Raw genomic sequence first — 20747 nt, 5'->3', positions numbered from 1 at the left:
ATTTCTCTGTGTATTACTACTTATTACACTGCATTGCTGTTTAGTGATTAATAACCTTATTTTTCAGTATAAATATTTTATCCCCTCAGCTATAAAAAAACCATGTTTGTATTTTAATATATTTTATTGTGTTTTATTATCATAGGAAAAAGCATATATTGATATTTACAATAATTCAATTTCATAGGAACAAGAATTTATTTAGAATCAAAAAGTATATTGCACTTGACACAACATAAACGTATGTTGATCTTATGACATTAAACAAACGGACATATTATGCTAACACGGGTAATATCAAGTATCTGACTGCCAGATTTATTTGGAGAAAAAGTATTCTATTTCAGGTTCTGCGCAGAACGTAGCACACATCACACAGCAGGTTGTGAATAGAAGAATCGTCACTGGAACAAGGCTGATTCCTATCGCCGTGATAAACCAGGCTAAGGAAGAAAAACCGATGAAACATTCAGAAAGAAAAAAAAATAAAAGTGGAAAAGGAGAAACAAACAAACTGGTTAATGGATAATACATACACCAATTATGCCTAATTATTTATCACGTTTTACTGATCGTAAAAAAGGTAAAAATGATATTTTAATAAATATTGTTTTAGATTTATTAATATTACCATTGTTTATAGTTTAAAAAGTAAATAGATAAATAATGCATAACTAAACACATTTGTTAATGTATCACAAGACTGCAAGTAGAATTGATATACAGCTATTATACATACCAAATTCAATCAGTTTCACAATTGTCACTTGTTTGTCTAACGAAGGCACTTACTTGGTGGTGAATATTGCTTTATATTCTGAACATCTGTGATGAACACTTCTAGGAAATTTGATGAAACGCCATAGGAATCAGAGCAGCAAAGTCTTATTCGGTAGTAATTAGATATTTCTTTATAGTCAAAGGCAGCCTGCCTCGTCGTATGGAGTTGATACACTGAAATAGACAATCAGTGATAATAAAACATTTTATATGAGTAAACGCACCAGTAATACGATTGACAAGAAATTAGTATATATAAAGCGGTTATTTATGCGGTTCCAGATCTTTCGTGATTTTAACTAAATAGGAGAAAATTAAATGTTAGTAGTTTTAGATATTCGCGATCTGGCTATATAAAGTATTAAAGATGTTTTGGATTGTCGCCACGTGCCGATAAATCACAAAAATATCCCCGCGAAAATAACCAGCTATATGGTTGTCTTTACATTACCAGATTGGAAAGCTTTAATATTGTACATGGAACAAAATCTCATGCCTTCGGTACTCACAAATTCATCAAATACATCATAAAACTCATCTCAGCCATTCTAAATCTTAATTTTTCACCGGGGGGAGACCCCCGGACCCCCCAAACACCAAAATCCCGCGCCTTCGGCCCTCGCAAATTCAACAGAATGCGTCGTAAAACTCATCACTGCCATTATAAATCGTAATTTTTTTCCCGGGGGAAATAGTGATATTATATACATTTTATGACATGGTTGTAAGGCATGGCTGAACGGAAAAGTTATGTGATAACTACTGTGTTTTCTGCACGCCATACCATTATCCGTAAATATCAATTCGAAGTTTGGTGACCATGGTATAACTTCCGATAGAGTACAGCATACACTGTCATTCTCCGAGAAGTCCGCGATATCCAGTTCATACAGCAGCGAGGGTATCACAACGTCTTCAGCGATAGATATATCCTCCGGTAGGTTCAGAAAGACAGGAGGCTATATCGATACATAGTGTTAAAGCATCAGTATATTTCTTTTTGTTAACAAAACATTCTTCAAATTGTTATTTTTACATTTAGATTTTGTATACAAAAGAACAGGTTTTACCTGGCTCAAAGATCTTGAAACAATTTTAAGTCTAAAAAAGTCTTAGGGTTTAGACGTTTCAAAAATTACATCATTTTTTTTTTATTATAGCTATTTCATGATCCTGGGGCTAGGTGTTCGTCTAACTTTCTTTAGTAGTTAACCAATGCAATACAAAACAACTACTTTATGTATCATAATACTTTTGTCATGACTTTCTTTCTTATTTTCTTACCGCATTGTAAGTAGTTATTTCCAATGTTGTAGTGGCGGTATTCGAACACATATCCCATGATCTCAACACCAGTGAAAACACATTGTAATCCTTAGGCATGCTCGATTTTGTTTGTATGTGTATGTCGTCTGTCCAACAAAAAAACAAAAAGTGCTCCACAATAGTAAAATTAGATAAATATCCTACCATAATTTGTAAGTATTGAAATATACGCAGTACTACCAATAAAAATATATTTTTCAATACGATAGAACCATTTGTATTTTGAACTTGGAAAACTATTCTGATTTCAAATGTTGGACATCGTGAATAAATGACAATAGTTATTTTGTTCATATGTTCAGAATATATATCAAGTATATTTATATTTCTGCCACATTATGCTTTTGTAACTCATAATAAATGACTTACTTGTGAATGTAGTGTTGAGTTCGAAGAGGTGGTGCGTGAATGAATGGGTGAGTTCGTCGTCCACGTCCTCGTCTGTTATCCAATATGGTAAGGTGCGGGTCCCTAGGGGACTGGAGTCTTTTACTAATGCCGAAAACTTGGTCTGGTTTATGTATGGCATCGTATCTGAAAAAAAAGGTTTTATTTAAAATGTTACAAATGATATATGCTACCTGATTACATGTATATATAATCCAATGAAACATACACTTCCGTACATGCATTGCAAGAAATACCAAAAGCATTGCATTAAACATGGCTTCCCACGTTGATGTGCTCAAATCTTGGTCTCCTCAAACACATTTCACTTTTTGTACTACTCCTTTGTTGCATAAGTGTTGAGGTAATACTTCATTTGTTAAGCGACTTGAGGTAGAATTTATCAAATGTAGATTAATAACATTGTATTTGATATGTTTAAAATAATACATTGTAACTAAAAAAAGAGATGAGTCTTTTAGATATGTTGTATTTCGAGTTACTTAGTATTAACGCAAATCTCACTATTTTAACAACCAATGAAAGATACAAAAACAGAATTAATGAGTGCAAATCCTTGGAAACCCATCATTAATTACATTAATATTAAAGGAACAAATCAGTCTAAGAATACATTAAAATTTGCGCATATTTGGGAGACAAACCAGTTCAAATGGAAATTAGATTAGTCGGTTTAACTGTGATGTGCAAGAAAAGCCGACTGTAGTGAGATGTATGTGAAATGTTCCAACTCGCTTACAGTCCGCCATTACACATAGTGGTCGGAGGTTTTGTATGCCGAACCCTAGCCCTTGCAGTAAAGATTTTTTTGTTTAGATCTACTCAAATCGCTCGTACAGTAGTTCATTTACCTCATTAGATTAATGTTCTTGTTCATCAACTCCTCATTGATTATGTATTGCATTTAGTTGATATGTGTCTTTTGCTCAGGTATGGGTACAAGTTGTACCTGCTTAAACGTGTTGATCAACGATTTGGAATTTTAACGGTATCAATCAAAGTACTCAACAATGGCGTGATTTGTCAATATTTCTTGTTATATGTTTCATAAGGAATGTAGAAATATAAGCTTATGTCATATATTGCTTAGTGGTTATCGTCCTTTAATTAATTTAATTAATTCTATCCACTTACTTGAGTGCGTGAAGAATCGAATAGCATATGCTCTGTCAGGTATGGCTGCAAGATTGTCCCAGTCAAATGTTTCCAATTTTGATGGTCTAGATGAAAATGATGACTTCCTAGTTTTGTTCGGACACATTTCGCCACTACACTCCGCATATGGGATAATATTTTCCCCGGGACAATACCTACAATTTATATATTTGAAACATGTTATTACTCATTTAAACCACAAGATTGTATGCAATTGAATATTGACATTAGTTCATTTATATAAAAATAAAATTGGTTACAGAAAAAAAGTCAGAGACCAATGAACAAATTACTTCTATACACTATCGACAAATTAAAGGGTTGAATAGGCACTAAAAATGCTATTAATAATTATTAATAATAAGTGCTATTCAAATCCTTTGTATTGTTCGTTGTTAGATTGGTTGATAAACTAATTTTAAAATTGATTGATTTATTGATTCATATAATTAAAATCACCGGCTATTGATTAAGTTTGTTAGATTGATTTTTTTCTATTTACAGATAACTAGATTGATCAATTAACTGATTCACATATTCATATTCCACTAAACTGTTTTCTTTTGTTTGCCTAATTCCCTTTACCAATACCATCTAACCATTTATGTGCACAAAAACTTACCAACCAACGTCATCCCCTTCTAGAACCGTTATACGGTCGCCAGGTGAAAGTGTAAAATTTACCAATTGTCCCACTTCAGATTCTGAAATGATAACATGGTTACGATATACACGTCAACTTTTTCACGTTCTTCAATATAAATAATAATAATAATTATAAATTTCATTAAAATCCCAGACCAATTATATATTTATTAAGGAATAGATAATTGACAAAAGCACATATCGGATATAATGTTGTTGTTTTTTTGTGAAATTTATATGAAAAATACTGATACATTTTAGCGAAATAACGTCTTGTATGAAAAGCAGGAATATATATTCACTGCTAAAATACGTACGTTTTCAGTACAGGTTTTTTTCTATTTAATCTTAAAACATATCATCCAAAAGACGCTCTTTAGCGGCTTTAAGCACTTACGATTGACCATGTATGATACTGATGAGGCAAGTCGGTACAGCCCATTCGATTGTTTTCGCCATATATGGAAATCAATGAGCCCAGCTGCTATGGGAATAAACTCCCATGCTGTTATCAACTCACAACAGGGAATATCCCAGTTAATGTCTAGTAGGATATACGCATGCCCTATAGATAAACAAAGAATAATTAATGTGATATTGATACTGAAAATTATTTAAAGTGACTTCACGAAAAACGTGAGGATAGAATTACTATTCATCATATACATCGATTGATATATAATCAATATTCTCAATCAATACACAAGTAATCAGTACATAATTAAGGAGATGAATTGATTAATTGACAAAATGATGAATGAATAGCGAAATCATCTCGAAACATGTGCAGTTAAATATGTTAAAGCGACCGTCATTATATTCGGACAAGGATATGACAGAAATCGACCCAACTTTTGTCCTTACATATTTCTTACATTGTAATGATGTTGATCAGTGTGTTCCTAAATAAGAAAATTATTTCTCAGTATCAATATTGCTTAAAGAGATAATAGTTTTGTGGATTTTTGATGTGTTTATGTAGAAGATATATTTTTGACGTTCCGACCGCCTTACCCAATACGAGAGTAACCCACAGAAAACAGTGTTTATTCTAATCGAAAACTTAAATATCTTATTTAGAATTATCTCTTACCTGAACTTGTATCATTGTAGATACTGATATTCTTAGGGTCATCGTAACCAGCATAGTGATTACCACATACTACAAAATAAATTAATGAAAAAATAATATGACGGGGGTAAATACTATAAGATTCCTTCATATGTGGATATGAAGGACAGGAATATTCTACTCGAGGGCCATAAAATGTTGTAAAACACAAGGCTTGTAACATTTTGTAATCCCAATGGTAGAATATCTCTTTCCTTCATATCCATACATGAATGAGTATTTTTCTCTTATACCTCGACGTTTTTATTGCAATTATCATTTTGAAATACGTTCGGCAAATGAAGGGCGCAGTTTGTTTTTGGCGATCTCATGGTCTTTGACCTCAACAAGACGCTCTATACTAGTAGACTTATGACATAGTGAATCGTACCAGGACAGGGATCCGTCATGCATGCTTTTGCATCATTGGGAGAGTCTGGACAGTAAAGTCCGGGCGAAACTGTCGAGGGGTTGTCACAGATCCGTCTTCGGGTCCTTGTACCCCCTCCACAGGTTAGGGAGCAGTAACTCCAAGGCTGCCAGCTATTCCACTGTCCGTCTCCTGTCAACAACAAAGCGTAATTTGAGCTTGGCTCGTAAAATACAGCATCATGAAGCAACCTATACTATTGCAATACTATTTAATATAAAATACGTATCAATCAATATCAACTTACTTGCACAATAAAGAGTTGCGTTTCCTTGCTTTGAATATCGCCAACAGGGGTCGCCGAAGACGTTGTCATGGAAACTAAAAGTGCAGTTTTCGTTTTGGCCGTGACATAATGACCTCAGTGTTGCTGTGGCACTCAATTGGTTACAGGTATGGTTGTCATTTCCATAAAATGCAGAGCTGACAAAAACATAATATCCGTTTGGGCAAACCATCTGGTAATTAACGCCTTCGTCCAGGTATCCTGTATTATATTCTAAAAGGAGAACAAATAATGTGTCGTCAAAATCGTGGTTTTTAAGATACACTGAATAATTGACTTTCATTCGCTATGCCAAGAAAGCTTTTAATCAATGTGCTTTTCATTCACTATGCCAAGAAAGCTTTTAATCAATGTGCTTTGTATTACATAGAAAACCTAATTTATACTGATATTTCAATGAGCTAATTGTCTAAACAACAAATGAAAAACCTATTATCAATATAAATATAACACTTTTCTCTCATACTTCTTATCATAAAGAAAACTTCAAAACTGGTGTTCGAGCCTTTCCAACAACAAGAAAACAAAGATCTTTGCCTCATTGGTAGTCATGATACCAGATATTGAGACTACATGAGTCTTCTCATCCTACCATTACATATAGGAAAGTCCGGGATACAGTCTATCGTTTCCGATGCGTCTCCTGGACAGTCCAAACCATTTCCGACCTTGGACGGGTTACTACACTGGCGGACCCTAGTTTGGGTACCGGCGGCATAGCACGTGGTGCTACACACTGTCCAGTTTGACCACTCCGTCCAGCCACCATCAACTACAAGAAAAGTTTGCCTTTAAGACCACGATTCAAACAGATTTGGTCTCTTATCATATTGTATTGTATTTTTTATGAAAATAAGTCTACAAACAATAGACCTACATTTTTGTATCGCAACAAACAGAGATATTTATTTGTTGAAAATCACAACAAAACACTTTGATCAAGATTGAGACGAGACTTCAACGAAACTGAAAATTACCGGAGAAGGATATAAATTCAGATAAAACTCATTATGCTATGTTATCTTAAATACTCAGAATATTTTGAAGTTCATATATCAATATGTATTACAAGGCTGAAGGGTACTTACGGTTTTCACATAATATACCGTAGAAATCCCCAACACATTCACAGTCGTATGCTATCCCCCGATCATAACACGTGGCTCCATTCTCACACGTGACCAGGTTACAGTGATCCTCCATACCTTAAAACAAGCAAAATATCAAAGTTATCCTCCAAATATCAATAAAGAACTAAAACATTTAACTTCAAACAAGCACAAAAATAAGAATTCAATGAAATGCTCCATTACATTTTACGAGGTTTATTTTCATATTGAAATGCGGGTTTCGTTTTAATCGTTAGCGACAATCATTAAATGACTGCATGGACATATACGAAATTCAGAGATGACCTGCAACATATGTTTGCTAGGTTGAGACATACAATTATATTGTTGGTAAAAATATATCTGCATACATTCTGGTATGGAACATCTACACATATTGAAATCTACAGAACCTATTGTTATACAAAATATCTTATTTTATCAATTTCATTACCAAAACCTCATTACAATACGGTATAATTTGATAAAACGTCTTTCTCCTTTATTAATAAGCAGACTTTCAAAGCTTACCAACTGATATCGCAAAGACGTCTGCTATCGCCATGTCTGCAAAACGATAAAATTCTCAGAATTATGGCGAATTAAAGTAAATTAGAATAATAATTATTACTAAAATATACCATCATTCTAATATGTTTATGCCCTAATGTGCTAAATATGGACCAAGAGACAATTCCCGGTTCTATATTTCCCCATCTATATTCTGTAAATAGTTATTCAAATATTATGTAAGAACTATTTCCAGTAAGTCAGTGCTTCCAAGTATCAATATATTTTAACTACAAGTGAGGCATTGTGTCTATATATTTTATCATGCTTTTAAAAAAGAGAAGAAATTTCAATATAATGTAAACTAATACCAGTATGTATATGCGTCACACCGGAAGAAGTTTTAATAAGTTGTGAAGTTATCCACTAAGGGACAACCGTATCTACAACGAGCCATGACAATCAGGAGGCATCTATACAAGCCAATACAGGTTTCCTTTTGATGCAGATTTCAGCCAAAGTTCAGCCATGGTATGTATAATTCATTTGAAGACCCATAATGAAACATTACAACTTTCAGTCAATATACTTTATTATGACATACATACTAGCACTAACAACTGACAGCTTCAAATACCCTCCAAACGTTACAGTACACTACACCTATAAGAAATATATACTCTTATGTTTGGAACAAGCAACACAATAAATGCATTGAATAAAATAGACGTGCAAAGTCAATCAACCCGTTCAAAATATTTGTGGCGGAAAGAAAATGTGTCGATGGAGAAGAAATGTTTTTGTTTTGTCCTAAATGATACTTCTGTTGTTTTCTGCCATTTGTAGAGCATTGCGGTGATACCTACTGTTGTTTATTTCAAACCCGTTGTTGTTGTCGGAGTATAAAGCATAAGGTGTTGTATGTCGCTGTTCCCAAGGACATCCTGACCCAGACTCCATTACACCAAACCAACCGGAATCTTCATCACAACCGGCATATTCGTGTTCCAGGAAGAAGTAGCGCTGAAGAGTGTCATGTCTGTTCTCAATGAATTACGTAAAAATATCATTTTACAATAAGTATACGATACATCATCTGCATGAAGTATTTAGTGTAACCCTTAATGTTACCTGTTATTTTGTTTTTCCTGATTCTGGTAATTTGAATTTGAGAATTGCTTTGTATTGTACCGATTTATAATTGATATTCATATGTGCTAGATTATAAATTATCAAACTGTTGTTTATAAACATAAATTTTGAACTTATTGATTGATTGCTTTATTGAGCTCAACGTCCTTGTTCCGACTGAAACCGACCTTAAGACACTAAGTTTGGGTGATGAGGGAGGCAGGTGATTTAGTTACTTGATATTTATGCTTGATGATATCGGATGTTTTCATTTGGTCTATCAAAGTACAAAAAATATATGTGGTTTTTTTAAACTAATAAACTTGAAATTATAATTGACAAACCCCGGTAAACTGCAGTGAACTGTCGAGGTTTCCCTATTGAGGTCTTTGTATGATGAATACAGGATCCGGCCGCAATCAAACCAAGTGATCTTGTCAGATCCGTGGGCATCAAAGACCACGTAGGCTTGCTCTACTCCGGACACGTAAAACGAGACCCGAACCTCCAAACAGAAATGTTAATAGCTAGCATAATCAAACCCGAACCTCCAAATACATTGATTATAAAATGTAAAATGTAACGTCCGATAATGTAATCCCCAAATAAAAATATTACACCGATATTGCGGTGTTTATTTAGGAATAAAGAAGTGAAATAAGAGAGGTATTGTTTCCTAGAATATAAACAATATATTTTCGAAAAACTGCATCTTTAATTGGACATGTAGTCATAAAAATATATGACACACTTTTTAATATAATGTGTGACTTCTTAATTAAGCCAAAAAAAAACAACAATATATTGAATCATTTTTAGGATACCAGACAATACGAGTACATGTATCTAAGCACTTTTATTTATATATCACTAAAATGTTTAAAAAAATACCGTATTGATGTACTTACCGAATGTATATAGTAATTACTCCAGGAGTCCACAACGCTTGACTTAAAGGACTTTGTGCCATATTGGAACGATAATGCGTCCTTGTCAAACTCATTTAGAATGTAATTTTTAGTCCAAAGGTCATATATTCCTAGTGCAGGCGTCACTGACTGACCACGTGACACCTTCATAACAGGAAACCAACCAATCACAAACACCCCTAAAACATCTGCTGAAGGAAATCGTGTTCTGTCCATGTTTCCACCTACAATGAGTGTTTTTATACACAGCACACAATTAGATACATTGTTACGAAGGATTCAATAGATTTTATTATGATAATTACAAACATAAAATATTCATTCATTTGGCAGTAAATAAATGATTTGGTTTAAAAAGTGCCATTCTTGGCTTTGATATTTTGTTTCGTGATAACCATATCGCCAGATCAATCAATCTTACATGTTCCTGTATGATTTGACTTTGAATGACATTTGATAATTTACAATTTCGTATTAATAGTATGTCAGTAGTTTTACCTGTCTCCACCAAATCGGCATTGGTTGAAGCACTGTATAAGAAGTACGGCTTTTGACCTGCGTTGTCAAAAGTACACACCGGCGAACTTCCGGGACTATCTATTACCATCATCCATGACCGGAAGTTGGAACAACTGCTGTCGTCATTAACTACAGCAAAAGTGCTGATTCCATCTCTGAAGTCATAGTATAGATATTTGTGTAAATAACGACCATTTGTAATAGGAAAATGAAACCTAAAGGTAAAATGTTTAATATAATAAAAAGCATTTTGCATCAAGATTTTTTAAAATTTGATTGTCAAGTAATGTAACAAAATGTAAACCGTTAATATTAAACGATTGTATGGTTCGGGCAAATAGATTGACGCGAACATACATTGTTAGAACTTGCAAATTTTGCGACATTTGGTTAATTCGACAACCTTAAGCCGGCGTTGTAGTCGAAGAAATACGTATTAAGTTGTATGTATACATCTATCAATATAAAACCTACCCTGCAATCGAGCACGTTGTCTTGGTTGCCGTGGAAACATCACTGTAGGCTGAGTAGAGGATGTTGGAGCTGGACATCCACGAAACCTTGTCAGTACCTCTCCCATTGAACACTATCCACGATACCTCCTCAGCATTCGTGTAGAAAGAATACTTTACCTGAAAACGCCATCACATTTATAAATTATATTTATCTCACATTAGCATTATAGAGAGGTTAGTCTCGAGAATGTGTTTTATTGTGTTTGATTAGGCATTTTTGATGGTCAATAGAGTTCTTAGCTGTTTTTATCAGGATCAGGAATATATTAAAGAGAAACTCACAAATCCATATTCCTGAAAACTTGTAAATGCAAAACTCTCAGGTTTAACATTCAGCGTCTATTGCAATTTGGTATGTTGTGAAACCATTTTACCCAACATCAAGAAAATTCAATGAAGATCGCTATTACCACGACATTGTAGTTATTATACCAATCTTCTGACATAAAGAAGAGCACTTCACCATATCAATGATCATGAATGAGTCCGTCCACTCCTCGATCAGTCCGGATTTGTAGGACTGTCCTGGATTACTGGTTATAGTCCGGACCGTGGTGTCATTGTCTCTCTCTGTATCCGAACCTTCCCATAAGTCCTGGAGTGATCCTCCGGAAGGAGGTGTACCACTGATACTCTTAAATATCATCTGCCAATCTAGTTAACAAGACACAGGTTTTGTTTATAGATAGAATTTACTCTCGCATCCATCAAACTCTTTCTTATATATAAAGACAAAATATGGCCAAATGTTTTAAAATAAAAAATACATACCCATTACGAAAATAGCTAAGGAATCTCCATATTCGGTATTTCCTGGAATATAAAGATTGCCAAATTTATTATGATAAAATTATATTTAAAAGGCCAACCATTTTTTTCACTGATTTACACAACACTGCAGTTACTACATGTATATGGAATGAATGTTAATTATTGACAAGCAGAACACTATGAAAAATATTCAATTCAACTATATTTTCAACATTTGTGACGAAAACAAACTTTTACAAATTACAACTTTTTACGAAACTGTTTATCTAAACTGACGTTTCAGAACAAAGCTAGAAAGTAGAAGACAGTCTGAGATTTGCCGTTAAACAGTGCTAACAATACTTGTTTATTTGATTATTTTAACGTCCTATTGATAGTCGGGGTCATTTAAGGACGGCCTCCCTTGTATACAGTGTGTGGCCTGTGTGAAGTGCGAGGTGCGTGTTTTTGGTAGACTGCGGTATGTTCGTGTCTTCTTGTATAGTGGAACTGTTGCCCTTTTTATAGTGCTATATTACAGAAGCATGCCGCCGAAGACACCAAGCAACACACCCCAAATTGAGGATAGTGTACACCTTTACATACCATTATGCCAAGTGACGTACGTGGGGTCAGTAGAGTACAGTATATAGGGAAGAGACCTACTGGTGGTGTCCCATTCATCGCAGCCACCTGTAGCACCAACGTCCTTCAACATCAACCATCCAGCGTCACCATGGCAACCACCATAAACTTTATTGATGAAGAAGTTTCTTTTTACTGCACCGGTTTCACTGCAATCACATAAATATAAAGTATGATGATGATGATGATGATATAATGATGATGATGATGATGATGATGATGATGATGATGATGATGATGATGATGTTGAAAGAGAGGGAAATGAATACAACGAAGTAATTTGACAAGTAAGAGGAATTTAATTAACATCTCAAGTTGACAATGTGAGTCATTTTTGAACTTTAAAGTTATCAAAAACATTAAAAAAACGTCAAGAAAAGAGCAATAATTATAAACCCAAACACTACCTGTATGTAATCTGCGAGTGGAAATGTAATGAAAGAGTCACTTTATGATTTCACAGTCTTTAGTTTGAATATGGGAGTAATCAAACATATACTTACTCCATGCCACATATATTTGGACTGCTCGACTTTAGGTCTGTCCAACTTGAGTCCAGAATTCGGGAACAGTCCATCCAGGCAGTTTTACTAGTTACACCTGCCGTGTCAAACACAACATAGGCTACCTCTCGGCCATCTTTATACACAGACAGTCTAACCTATAAACAAAACGCGTAATAAATGTAGACATTCTGCACGACTGCCCATACACTAGTAGTTTTTTCAACAAATCTACGTGTTTTACATTTGTTAAGCCGATCCTGAATTTAGATTATGAGATAGTTTTGATGCCGTTAGTTGATATTTTATACCAATTTTAATAAACACAAACCAGGGTATTTTCAAAAATATTAATTTCAAACAGATGTCTATTACATATAATTGTATATTACGATAAGGAGAGGGTACAGGTTATTTCGATACCTGCATTCTGATATACCAGAGTTACTTCCCTTCGGTTACTAAGGGAAGTAACTCTGGTCGATCAGAGTGAATCCTTACCGCTGATATACTATGTTTCGTTGCCCAGTCGTCTAGTATAGAGGATTTGTAGATGGACCCTCCGGACGAAAAGTCCTGCATGACCGACACATCTCCGTCATTATAAGATCCAGTGTCCTTCAACAGACTGACCATATCTGTATGTCCGGCTGGGTTCACTCCACTAGGAACTTTGAAAACCAACCTCCAAGCTTAAATTTGAAAAATATCAATGACTAAGGTGAAAATAGGTTTAATGATATTGAGATAGTACATAAAAATGAATTACATAGCGGTAGATTATCACCATACAGACTTCCCTACTACACCTTTTTCACATAGGCTCATGCTATGTAAATATTGAAGACAAATTATTCTACATTCATATACATGTATAATTAAAAGGTACATGGCATAATTTGAATGGTTTTAATTAAGCATAGGAAACACTTGTAACAACTTACACATTAATATCGTACACCTCTGGAGAAAAAAAAGATAAATGAAAATGAATAACTACGACTTTTGCTTTTGTAGAACTTTTGCAGAAAGAGTTTTCAACAAATGTCGTGTCAATCTTACCAAACTTTTACGGGTACGTTCAAGCGCAGTAAATGTAACCATGAACAGATAATTTAATCATATTGAAATTTTATGTTTTTATTTCATTCAAAATGTGTTTTTTATCTCGATTTATTATTTTATAAACATCGCCATGATACTCACGTCCTCTATGGTTCACCAGTTGTGCATTTTCTATAAAAAGAAAAAAGGGGAAAATATGGGATTAAAGAGTTAATATGTAAGCTTAATTATGAAACATTTCTGGCTACTAATATTTACTATTTCTGTCCCAAAGTAAATTCGCGAAAATGATATTTTGTCAAATGAATCATGAATAAAATTGCCTTTCAATAGAAGTTAAATACGTAAATATTTGGCACTTTTTAGCAAAGATAAAGTTCTGCATTACATTGAACTTCGCAAAAGTAAGTTGCACGCGAAATAGAAACTGTTCTTTTACAGATCGTCTTCACTTCAGCTTTTCACAAAGGTTATAAACCTAAACTAGTATATATAAATTGTTTCTGATTCTAGTCGCATTTACCAGTCGGTCATTGATACATTTGTTTACTTCAAACATCCGAGATACGATATCCATCTTTATTTGTCTGATAGTGAGGATTGCTGTTTAAAGTAAGACTAATTTATTTTGACATATGATTAATGAAAAAAATGCAGTTCTAATCTCTGATCTAGAAATGTTTGTTTTGTTGTATGGTGTTTATTTTTTTACATCGTTCTTACCTTGTTGTGGTGGTATTCGTAATCTGATATATTGTTTATACATATATTAATCATTTCAAATACGGTTACTTCTCCATATATGTTTTTTTATAATATTTATTATCAGTATGATATTGTTTTGGATTTCATGATTGATTATTTTATTTTTTACATTATATTCTAATTAGTTTCTATTCTGTATTATTAAACGCTGTGATGTTGACGTCAAGACAGCCTGCATAAACATGTTGATATCTCGTTAATCTTATTGATATCTCGTTAATCTTGTTTACCAATGCATATATTCTTGTCAACAATCAGACCAAAATTATAATGAATTATTGCATTGACAGTATACCTGTGTATAGCTGATTTATCGAGGGAGACATGTCAATCTATATCAAATATCAGCCAATCAGCGTCTATCTGATCTGTGAGTAGATTTCAGGTAAAGGTTAATACCCTGATCTGACAGGTAGATGATTTACGATATGTCCCTAGACGGCCATTCCGCGTGGGATTGCTTAAGTGATTATTGTTCCGTCTTACTAACAGTAAAGTTTGAATGAAACCAAACCAGATATCGCGGGGAAAGAAAACCGACCTGCTAACTAGAAGCGATTTCCATACGTTAAATATATACTACTGTAAAAGTATAAGCTATCTTGCTTATTCACTGTTTACAGGTACATTTTGTATGACAATACCCCACAATGGCCCAGTGTTGGTGGACACGTTGTAGAATAGTGGAAGAGTGTGTGACTGGTCATTTTCGCGGGTTAAGATTTTCGTAATTTCGTGAGACATTATTAAACCTTCGAAAATGTAACCGGCGAAAGAATACGTAAGGAGTCATTATCGCCAGATCGAGAAATATTTACCAGCTAAAATAATCGACCAAACGATATATTCACCCGAAACAAGGGTGATGAATGGTATTATGAAATGTTGGATCTCATATATCCCGGACCTATAGCAAGCTGGTCTATATTGGAAGAACGTCAGAAAGCCACCACGAACGTTCATTACGCATATCATCGTTCCAGAGGTGTAATCGGGAAATGGACAGGGTACGGCATGTCAGACTAGTGACGTCACCAGCTATCAGGAAGTCAATGAGTGCATCAAGCATGTTTATCGAGATAAATTTCATGGTATTTAATCTGATCAGATACTATAAAACAATCATAGACCTGGCCACACCTATATAGACTCACAAAGTCACTCATGGTAGTATTTATAATTAGACATGGCCAAGCCGTGTGATCAGTTAGATCAAAACTTTTTTCAATGTCAGTTTAAACGTACACTGTTCAAAGGACAATATAGATATCAAGATAGATAACATCAGTGAAGAAGAATCTCTCATACTGCAGCATCCTTCTTCATGGATTCTAATGCTATGAAATGTTGATGACAGTATGCATGAAGGCCCAATAAGCGAAACACAACCAAATACATATATAAACTATTGTAGTTCCGATGAATAATTTCAATTCCCTTTAAAGGCCCACTACCGTTCCGAAATGGCTTTAAATTTTTAAAATGGGAATGTAAAACAAGATCGATAATTTTGTAGAGTCTTAAGAATTATTAACTTACCGTTAATACTATATTTATCATCACCTTCTGAACGATTTGATTAAAATAAATAAAATGTTTATTTTCATAACGTGGGTCGTATTATGTTTCCCGCCGTCGTCCTAAATACCGGGCGGTAGTTGACTATCACTGCGCCAGACGGCAAAACAGCGAATTGACTCTCCATTGTTTTCATATATTACGCAGGAAATATTGCATATATTTGGTGTCGTAACCTTATTTTAGGTCATCGGTACGCATTTTCTGATGTTATTAATGGTTTTTTAAGAAACCTTTATATTTTGCTCCGGAAAGGTAATAGGCCTTTAACTTCCATGTATTGTTATTCACATACTCGTTATGTGTGCATCGTTAATTGTAATAATAAATATCAACTAACTCAAACAACATACTTGTTCCACATGTTTGAAATTAATTGAATGCCTGACTAAAACATCAGTAAACGAGGAAATATATATCTGATAAATAGTGACGAATACCAACATCTTATAAAAAGGTAAATTGACTTGTTTGTTATTGCTAATCACATACAATTTTGGTTTTGTGAGTATGATAGGCTATTTCGAGTTCGTGTTGGGTTCGCGTCCTTTCAATCATAGCAAGAGCAAATCTTAGAAGAAAACAATAGCAACATGCTAAAAAGGTTTCATCATTTCTTCTGTAAATTATTTGATTTATTATAAGATGTCTTACTTTAATGAACTACCGTACCGGGACAAAATAACTTGGCTCTTCACATTTTTAGATATATTTCATGTACTTTACTTTTTTTGTTTGAATTCTCCTGATCTCATCTATGAACGGATTTCAACAAAATTTGGTATTCTTATTGAAAATTGTTTTCACTTTCAGCTCATGATATTTTCATATCTTTTTAAGTTTTTTTTTTCTTTTTTAGGAAACCTTGTGTAATCAGGAAGCAACACTTTGTTGCCAATTTGGTAAGAACAATGAATGAAATTATGTTGAAGTGGTACACAAAAGTAGTGATATATTGAAAACGAATCGGAAATTATGGAAATAGTATGAACTGAAAGTGTAGATAATTTTCTCTAAGTATGCCAAATTTGGTCAAAATCTATATATAGGTGAGATCAGGAAAATCCATATAGGAAAAAGAACCCAACAAAAAATACATGAAATATATAGTTAAAATATGAGATTTACAAGTACTTTTGTCCAGATACTGTACGTTTAATAGATTGAGCTATGTATCCTACCTGGACATGTATGACTATTACAAGACTTTGTTTCATAATCTGAGCCAACACAGTAACTTCCGGGGTACTCATTAGTAGGGTTGTCACATGACCGTCTCCTAGCAACCACACCTCCGCCGCAAAGCACGGGACAGGGAGTCCATGTTGTCCAATCGCTCCACCCGCCATCTCCTACAGAACGTAAAGATTGTTAATGTTACACTTTGTAATAGTAAGGTTATCATAAACGACAATATCTTTATAGTATTCACCATATTTTGCTCTTTGCATAAATAAAGTCCAAGATGGTAAGCAAATTAATCCTTATTACTTCTCTTCCTATTGATAATTGTAATCATTTCCGAAAGCAGATATAATTAGCTATAGTTGTGTATGATGATCTGTATTGGTGATATCAAGGATCCTTTTGTAATCTTAAGTATTGTATTTAAACAAAGAAAAGGTAGTGTAGTTAATATTAAGAATTGTTATATGACTGTTAGTTTTGCCGTTTTCTGTTTGTTCTAGACCGCCCAGACAGGTCTTGACAAAATGCAATGTCAACCTGAGACTGATGAACACCTGTTCAGAGGTTGACTTTGCAAATCCGGTAATTTGGCTATAAATAGACACAGTGAATTCCCAGTCTCTTCTGCATTTTTGACCAATCAAAATACAGCATTGCCGATCATCGGGCAACAGCCATGATATATTCAAACATGGCAAACAACATTGCCAGGTAGGATTAGGAAAAATATTTTACACAGGTTAAATGTAGCCATATATTCAAAGATTACGTATATTGTAAAGAAGCCTACCAAAAGATTGTAGAGAAGCCTACCAGAAGTGCTAAAATCACCTACTGGAGCCAAGATTTTCATGAATTTTTGTTCAATTATGGTAGTTGTGTTTCCTTCAAATTTGGTTTTTAAAGAGGCATCATTTCATATAACAAAATAATTATTGACTTTTTGTAGGTTTATACTAGGAATTGTTAAATCTTTGAAAAGTGATAATTCCCTCGGCCTTCGACCTCGGGGAATATCACCTTTCTCAGGTTTAACAGTTCCTCGTAATAACCTACAAAAAGTCAATATTCGAATAGTGTCTTAGTTAATATTTTATAATTGATGTCCACTTTAGTTCCATGTGTATTGTTATGTGGAGTTCCATCCTATTGTATGATTAACTCTTACTTCCGCAATACCACTTTGCAACTCCTTCCTTGGTAATCCCAGGACATGGATTTCCAAACAAAACATTGTTGAATTGGAAGCTGCACACTCTCAACTCTGCGCATGCGTCATGGAGATCCGTCGTCGAATCGGTATCCCAGCAACTGACGTAGTTGTTGTCGTCATCATAGTAATTCGCTCCATAACTCGCAAAATAGACAGAGATGAAGTATCCTGACGAACACGTGATCGTGTAGTCCCGCCCTTGTTGTTGGGTGCCGGATTCACCAGTGTAGGCTGTTAAGTATGAATAAAGAGGAATTTCAACTTGGACAATTAAGACGAAAATAATGAGGAAATTGTACTATGATGCAAGGATGTCACATATAAATCCTTGGATGATGATATGGCTCAGTTTTCTCTCGATAAATTTCATTGTTGAAGTTTTTAGAGCAAACTATATAATTTATCTAAGACTTGTGGGAATTTATATCGGTTACTAAATTAACAAAATTAGCCTACTTACATAATTGTATACCAGTAATACTGTGTAGTAAATAAAAGCTTCACTTCGTGCTGCTTTTGAGCCATCTGATTGAGTTGGAAAAAAAACTTTCATTCCTTTCAATGGCAGAGGAAATGGGTTTTTGTGTCTTTTTTATAGTTTAGTCCAAACTGTACTATATATGTTGGTTAAAGAGGAGCCTCCATTTAGATATCAATCTCTTTTAAACGGATTCACATCAAACGCTTAATCACATGTTGCAGTTATAAAGTTTGTACATAATTATGACACCAGACAATTTCATTTGAAATTATTTTAAAATATAATAGTAATATTTAATTTTATTTTTAACAAATTGAAATGTTTTACATTGATATTTTTTCAAATTTCTTTTAAATTCTATAAAGCATAAAGGCGTGAAGAACTTTAAACTCAAGAAATAAGCTACAGTCGTTGCTTATATTTTTAAATTTTCAACTTTTCAAACGATAGATTGGTTGGTAAAAAGTAAATGTATAAACTAAGGACATCGGTTTACTAATTATCAGTAATGTACTGTACGGATGAGTCCCAACTTCTTACATTAATTCAAGAATTTAATCATTATCAATCTGAGTCGATCCACAGAGTTCTTACTACTTGTTTAATACAGTGTTAGCAATCATAATAAGATTTGTGTTGTCCTATATATGTAGATATACGTTCTTTAAATCTTACTTATTTTTTATTTTTATTTTGAAACAATAGAAAATATTCATGTACCGCTACACATCTCCCGAAGAACAGCGGTAGACGTGAAAGCGCTAGAGATCGCAGATTTGTTTTAGTTTTGTTTTTTAGTATTTTAATTCCATCACAAGGATATTCAACATTTATTTACTATATATTTATTTCATTTATATATTTATTTTATATTAAAACAATCATGAATTCTTCATATAACAGAAAATAGCTTATGAATGTCATTTGAAATCAGTCGTTACATTAAGAAAAAAGTATATGAAAATCAGCAGCAAAAAGATACTTACCAAAAATTGTCAATAACCTTGTCAAAAAACAGAGACATATCAAAAGTGATTTGTAGGGAGTTAACATAAATCCAATGGTATCCGCGTCCATTTCGTTGTAAATAAATATCGAGTTGTGGTTTGTGTACTGATTTAAAGTTTAACATGAAACTTGTTGTTCTTCACACTTGATCAATAGACCAGAAAAATTTATTTTCTTTATCTTGGTAAGACGGGTGTAAATCAAGTTTATATATATCCGGGGTCAGCCATCTGATCCTGACTTTACACCGTCCGATAGTTATCACACGTGCACACAAACAACATTGTCGCGGTGCTATTGTCTTCTACTCGTGCCCAAAACCGGAAAAACGTAATCGATAAGATATAGTAGATGTTTAAACAACAAATCAGCATGCTTCCGCTGTTCAATTCATTAACGATCTGATTAATTTATTCATTTAAATCAATTTTCAAATTTTTCATGAATATTCATATATTTTCGAAATAACAATGAATATACAAAAAATATATGATTAATGAATATACAAAAAATATATGATTCGAGAACATTTCTGGTGCGGGTATATGCCATTGTATTTGCCGATTACATTTTAATGTGTTTTACATCTAAAACTGCAATACAAATAAGGGTACTATACAGTTCAATGTTGGCATTCATAGGGATATTTATTCAATGATGTAATTTCATCTGTTACATTGCATGGATATTATAAACC

General features: G+C 33.7%; 2 protein-coding genes across 2 annotated transcripts in view; both read right to left on the bottom strand.

Annotated features, from left to right (window-relative positions):
- Window positions 1–20747, bottom strand: part of LOC138317973 (transmembrane protein 222-like) — a 158144-nt gene that overhangs the window by 107185 nt on the left and 30212 nt on the right. The window lies entirely within an intron of this gene.
- LOC138317869 (uncharacterized) lies at window positions 137–20169 on the bottom strand. Its single transcript, XM_069259845.1, has 28 exons — window positions 20029–20169; window positions 18517–18792; window positions 17342–17512; window positions 13959–13988; window positions 13254–13444; window positions 12753–12910; window positions 12211–12398; window positions 11626–11667; window positions 11318–11508; window positions 10814–10971; window positions 10319–10494; window positions 9800–10044; window positions 9236–9396; window positions 8627–8799; window positions 7782–7817; window positions 7230–7346; window positions 6734–6913; window positions 6103–6354; window positions 5817–5987; window positions 5408–5476; window positions 4712–4879; window positions 4292–4373; window positions 3649–3824; window positions 2476–2640; window positions 2065–2192; window positions 1565–1739; window positions 793–954; window positions 137–443 (listed from the first exon to the last, which is right to left on the bottom strand). The coding sequence occupies exons 1-28, from the start codon at window positions 20117–20119 to the stop codon at window positions 319–321; spliced, it is 4257 nt and encodes a 1418-aa protein (XP_069115946.1). The 5' UTR covers window positions 20120–20169; the 3' UTR covers window positions 137–318.

This window comes from Argopecten irradians, chromosome 1 (genome assembly GCF_041381155.1).
Source record: "Argopecten irradians isolate NY chromosome 1, Ai_NY, whole genome shotgun sequence".
NCBI lineage: Eukaryota > Metazoa > Mollusca > Bivalvia > Pectinida > Pectinidae > Argopecten > Argopecten irradians.
This window is presented reverse-complemented; position numbering and strand designations above follow the sequence as displayed.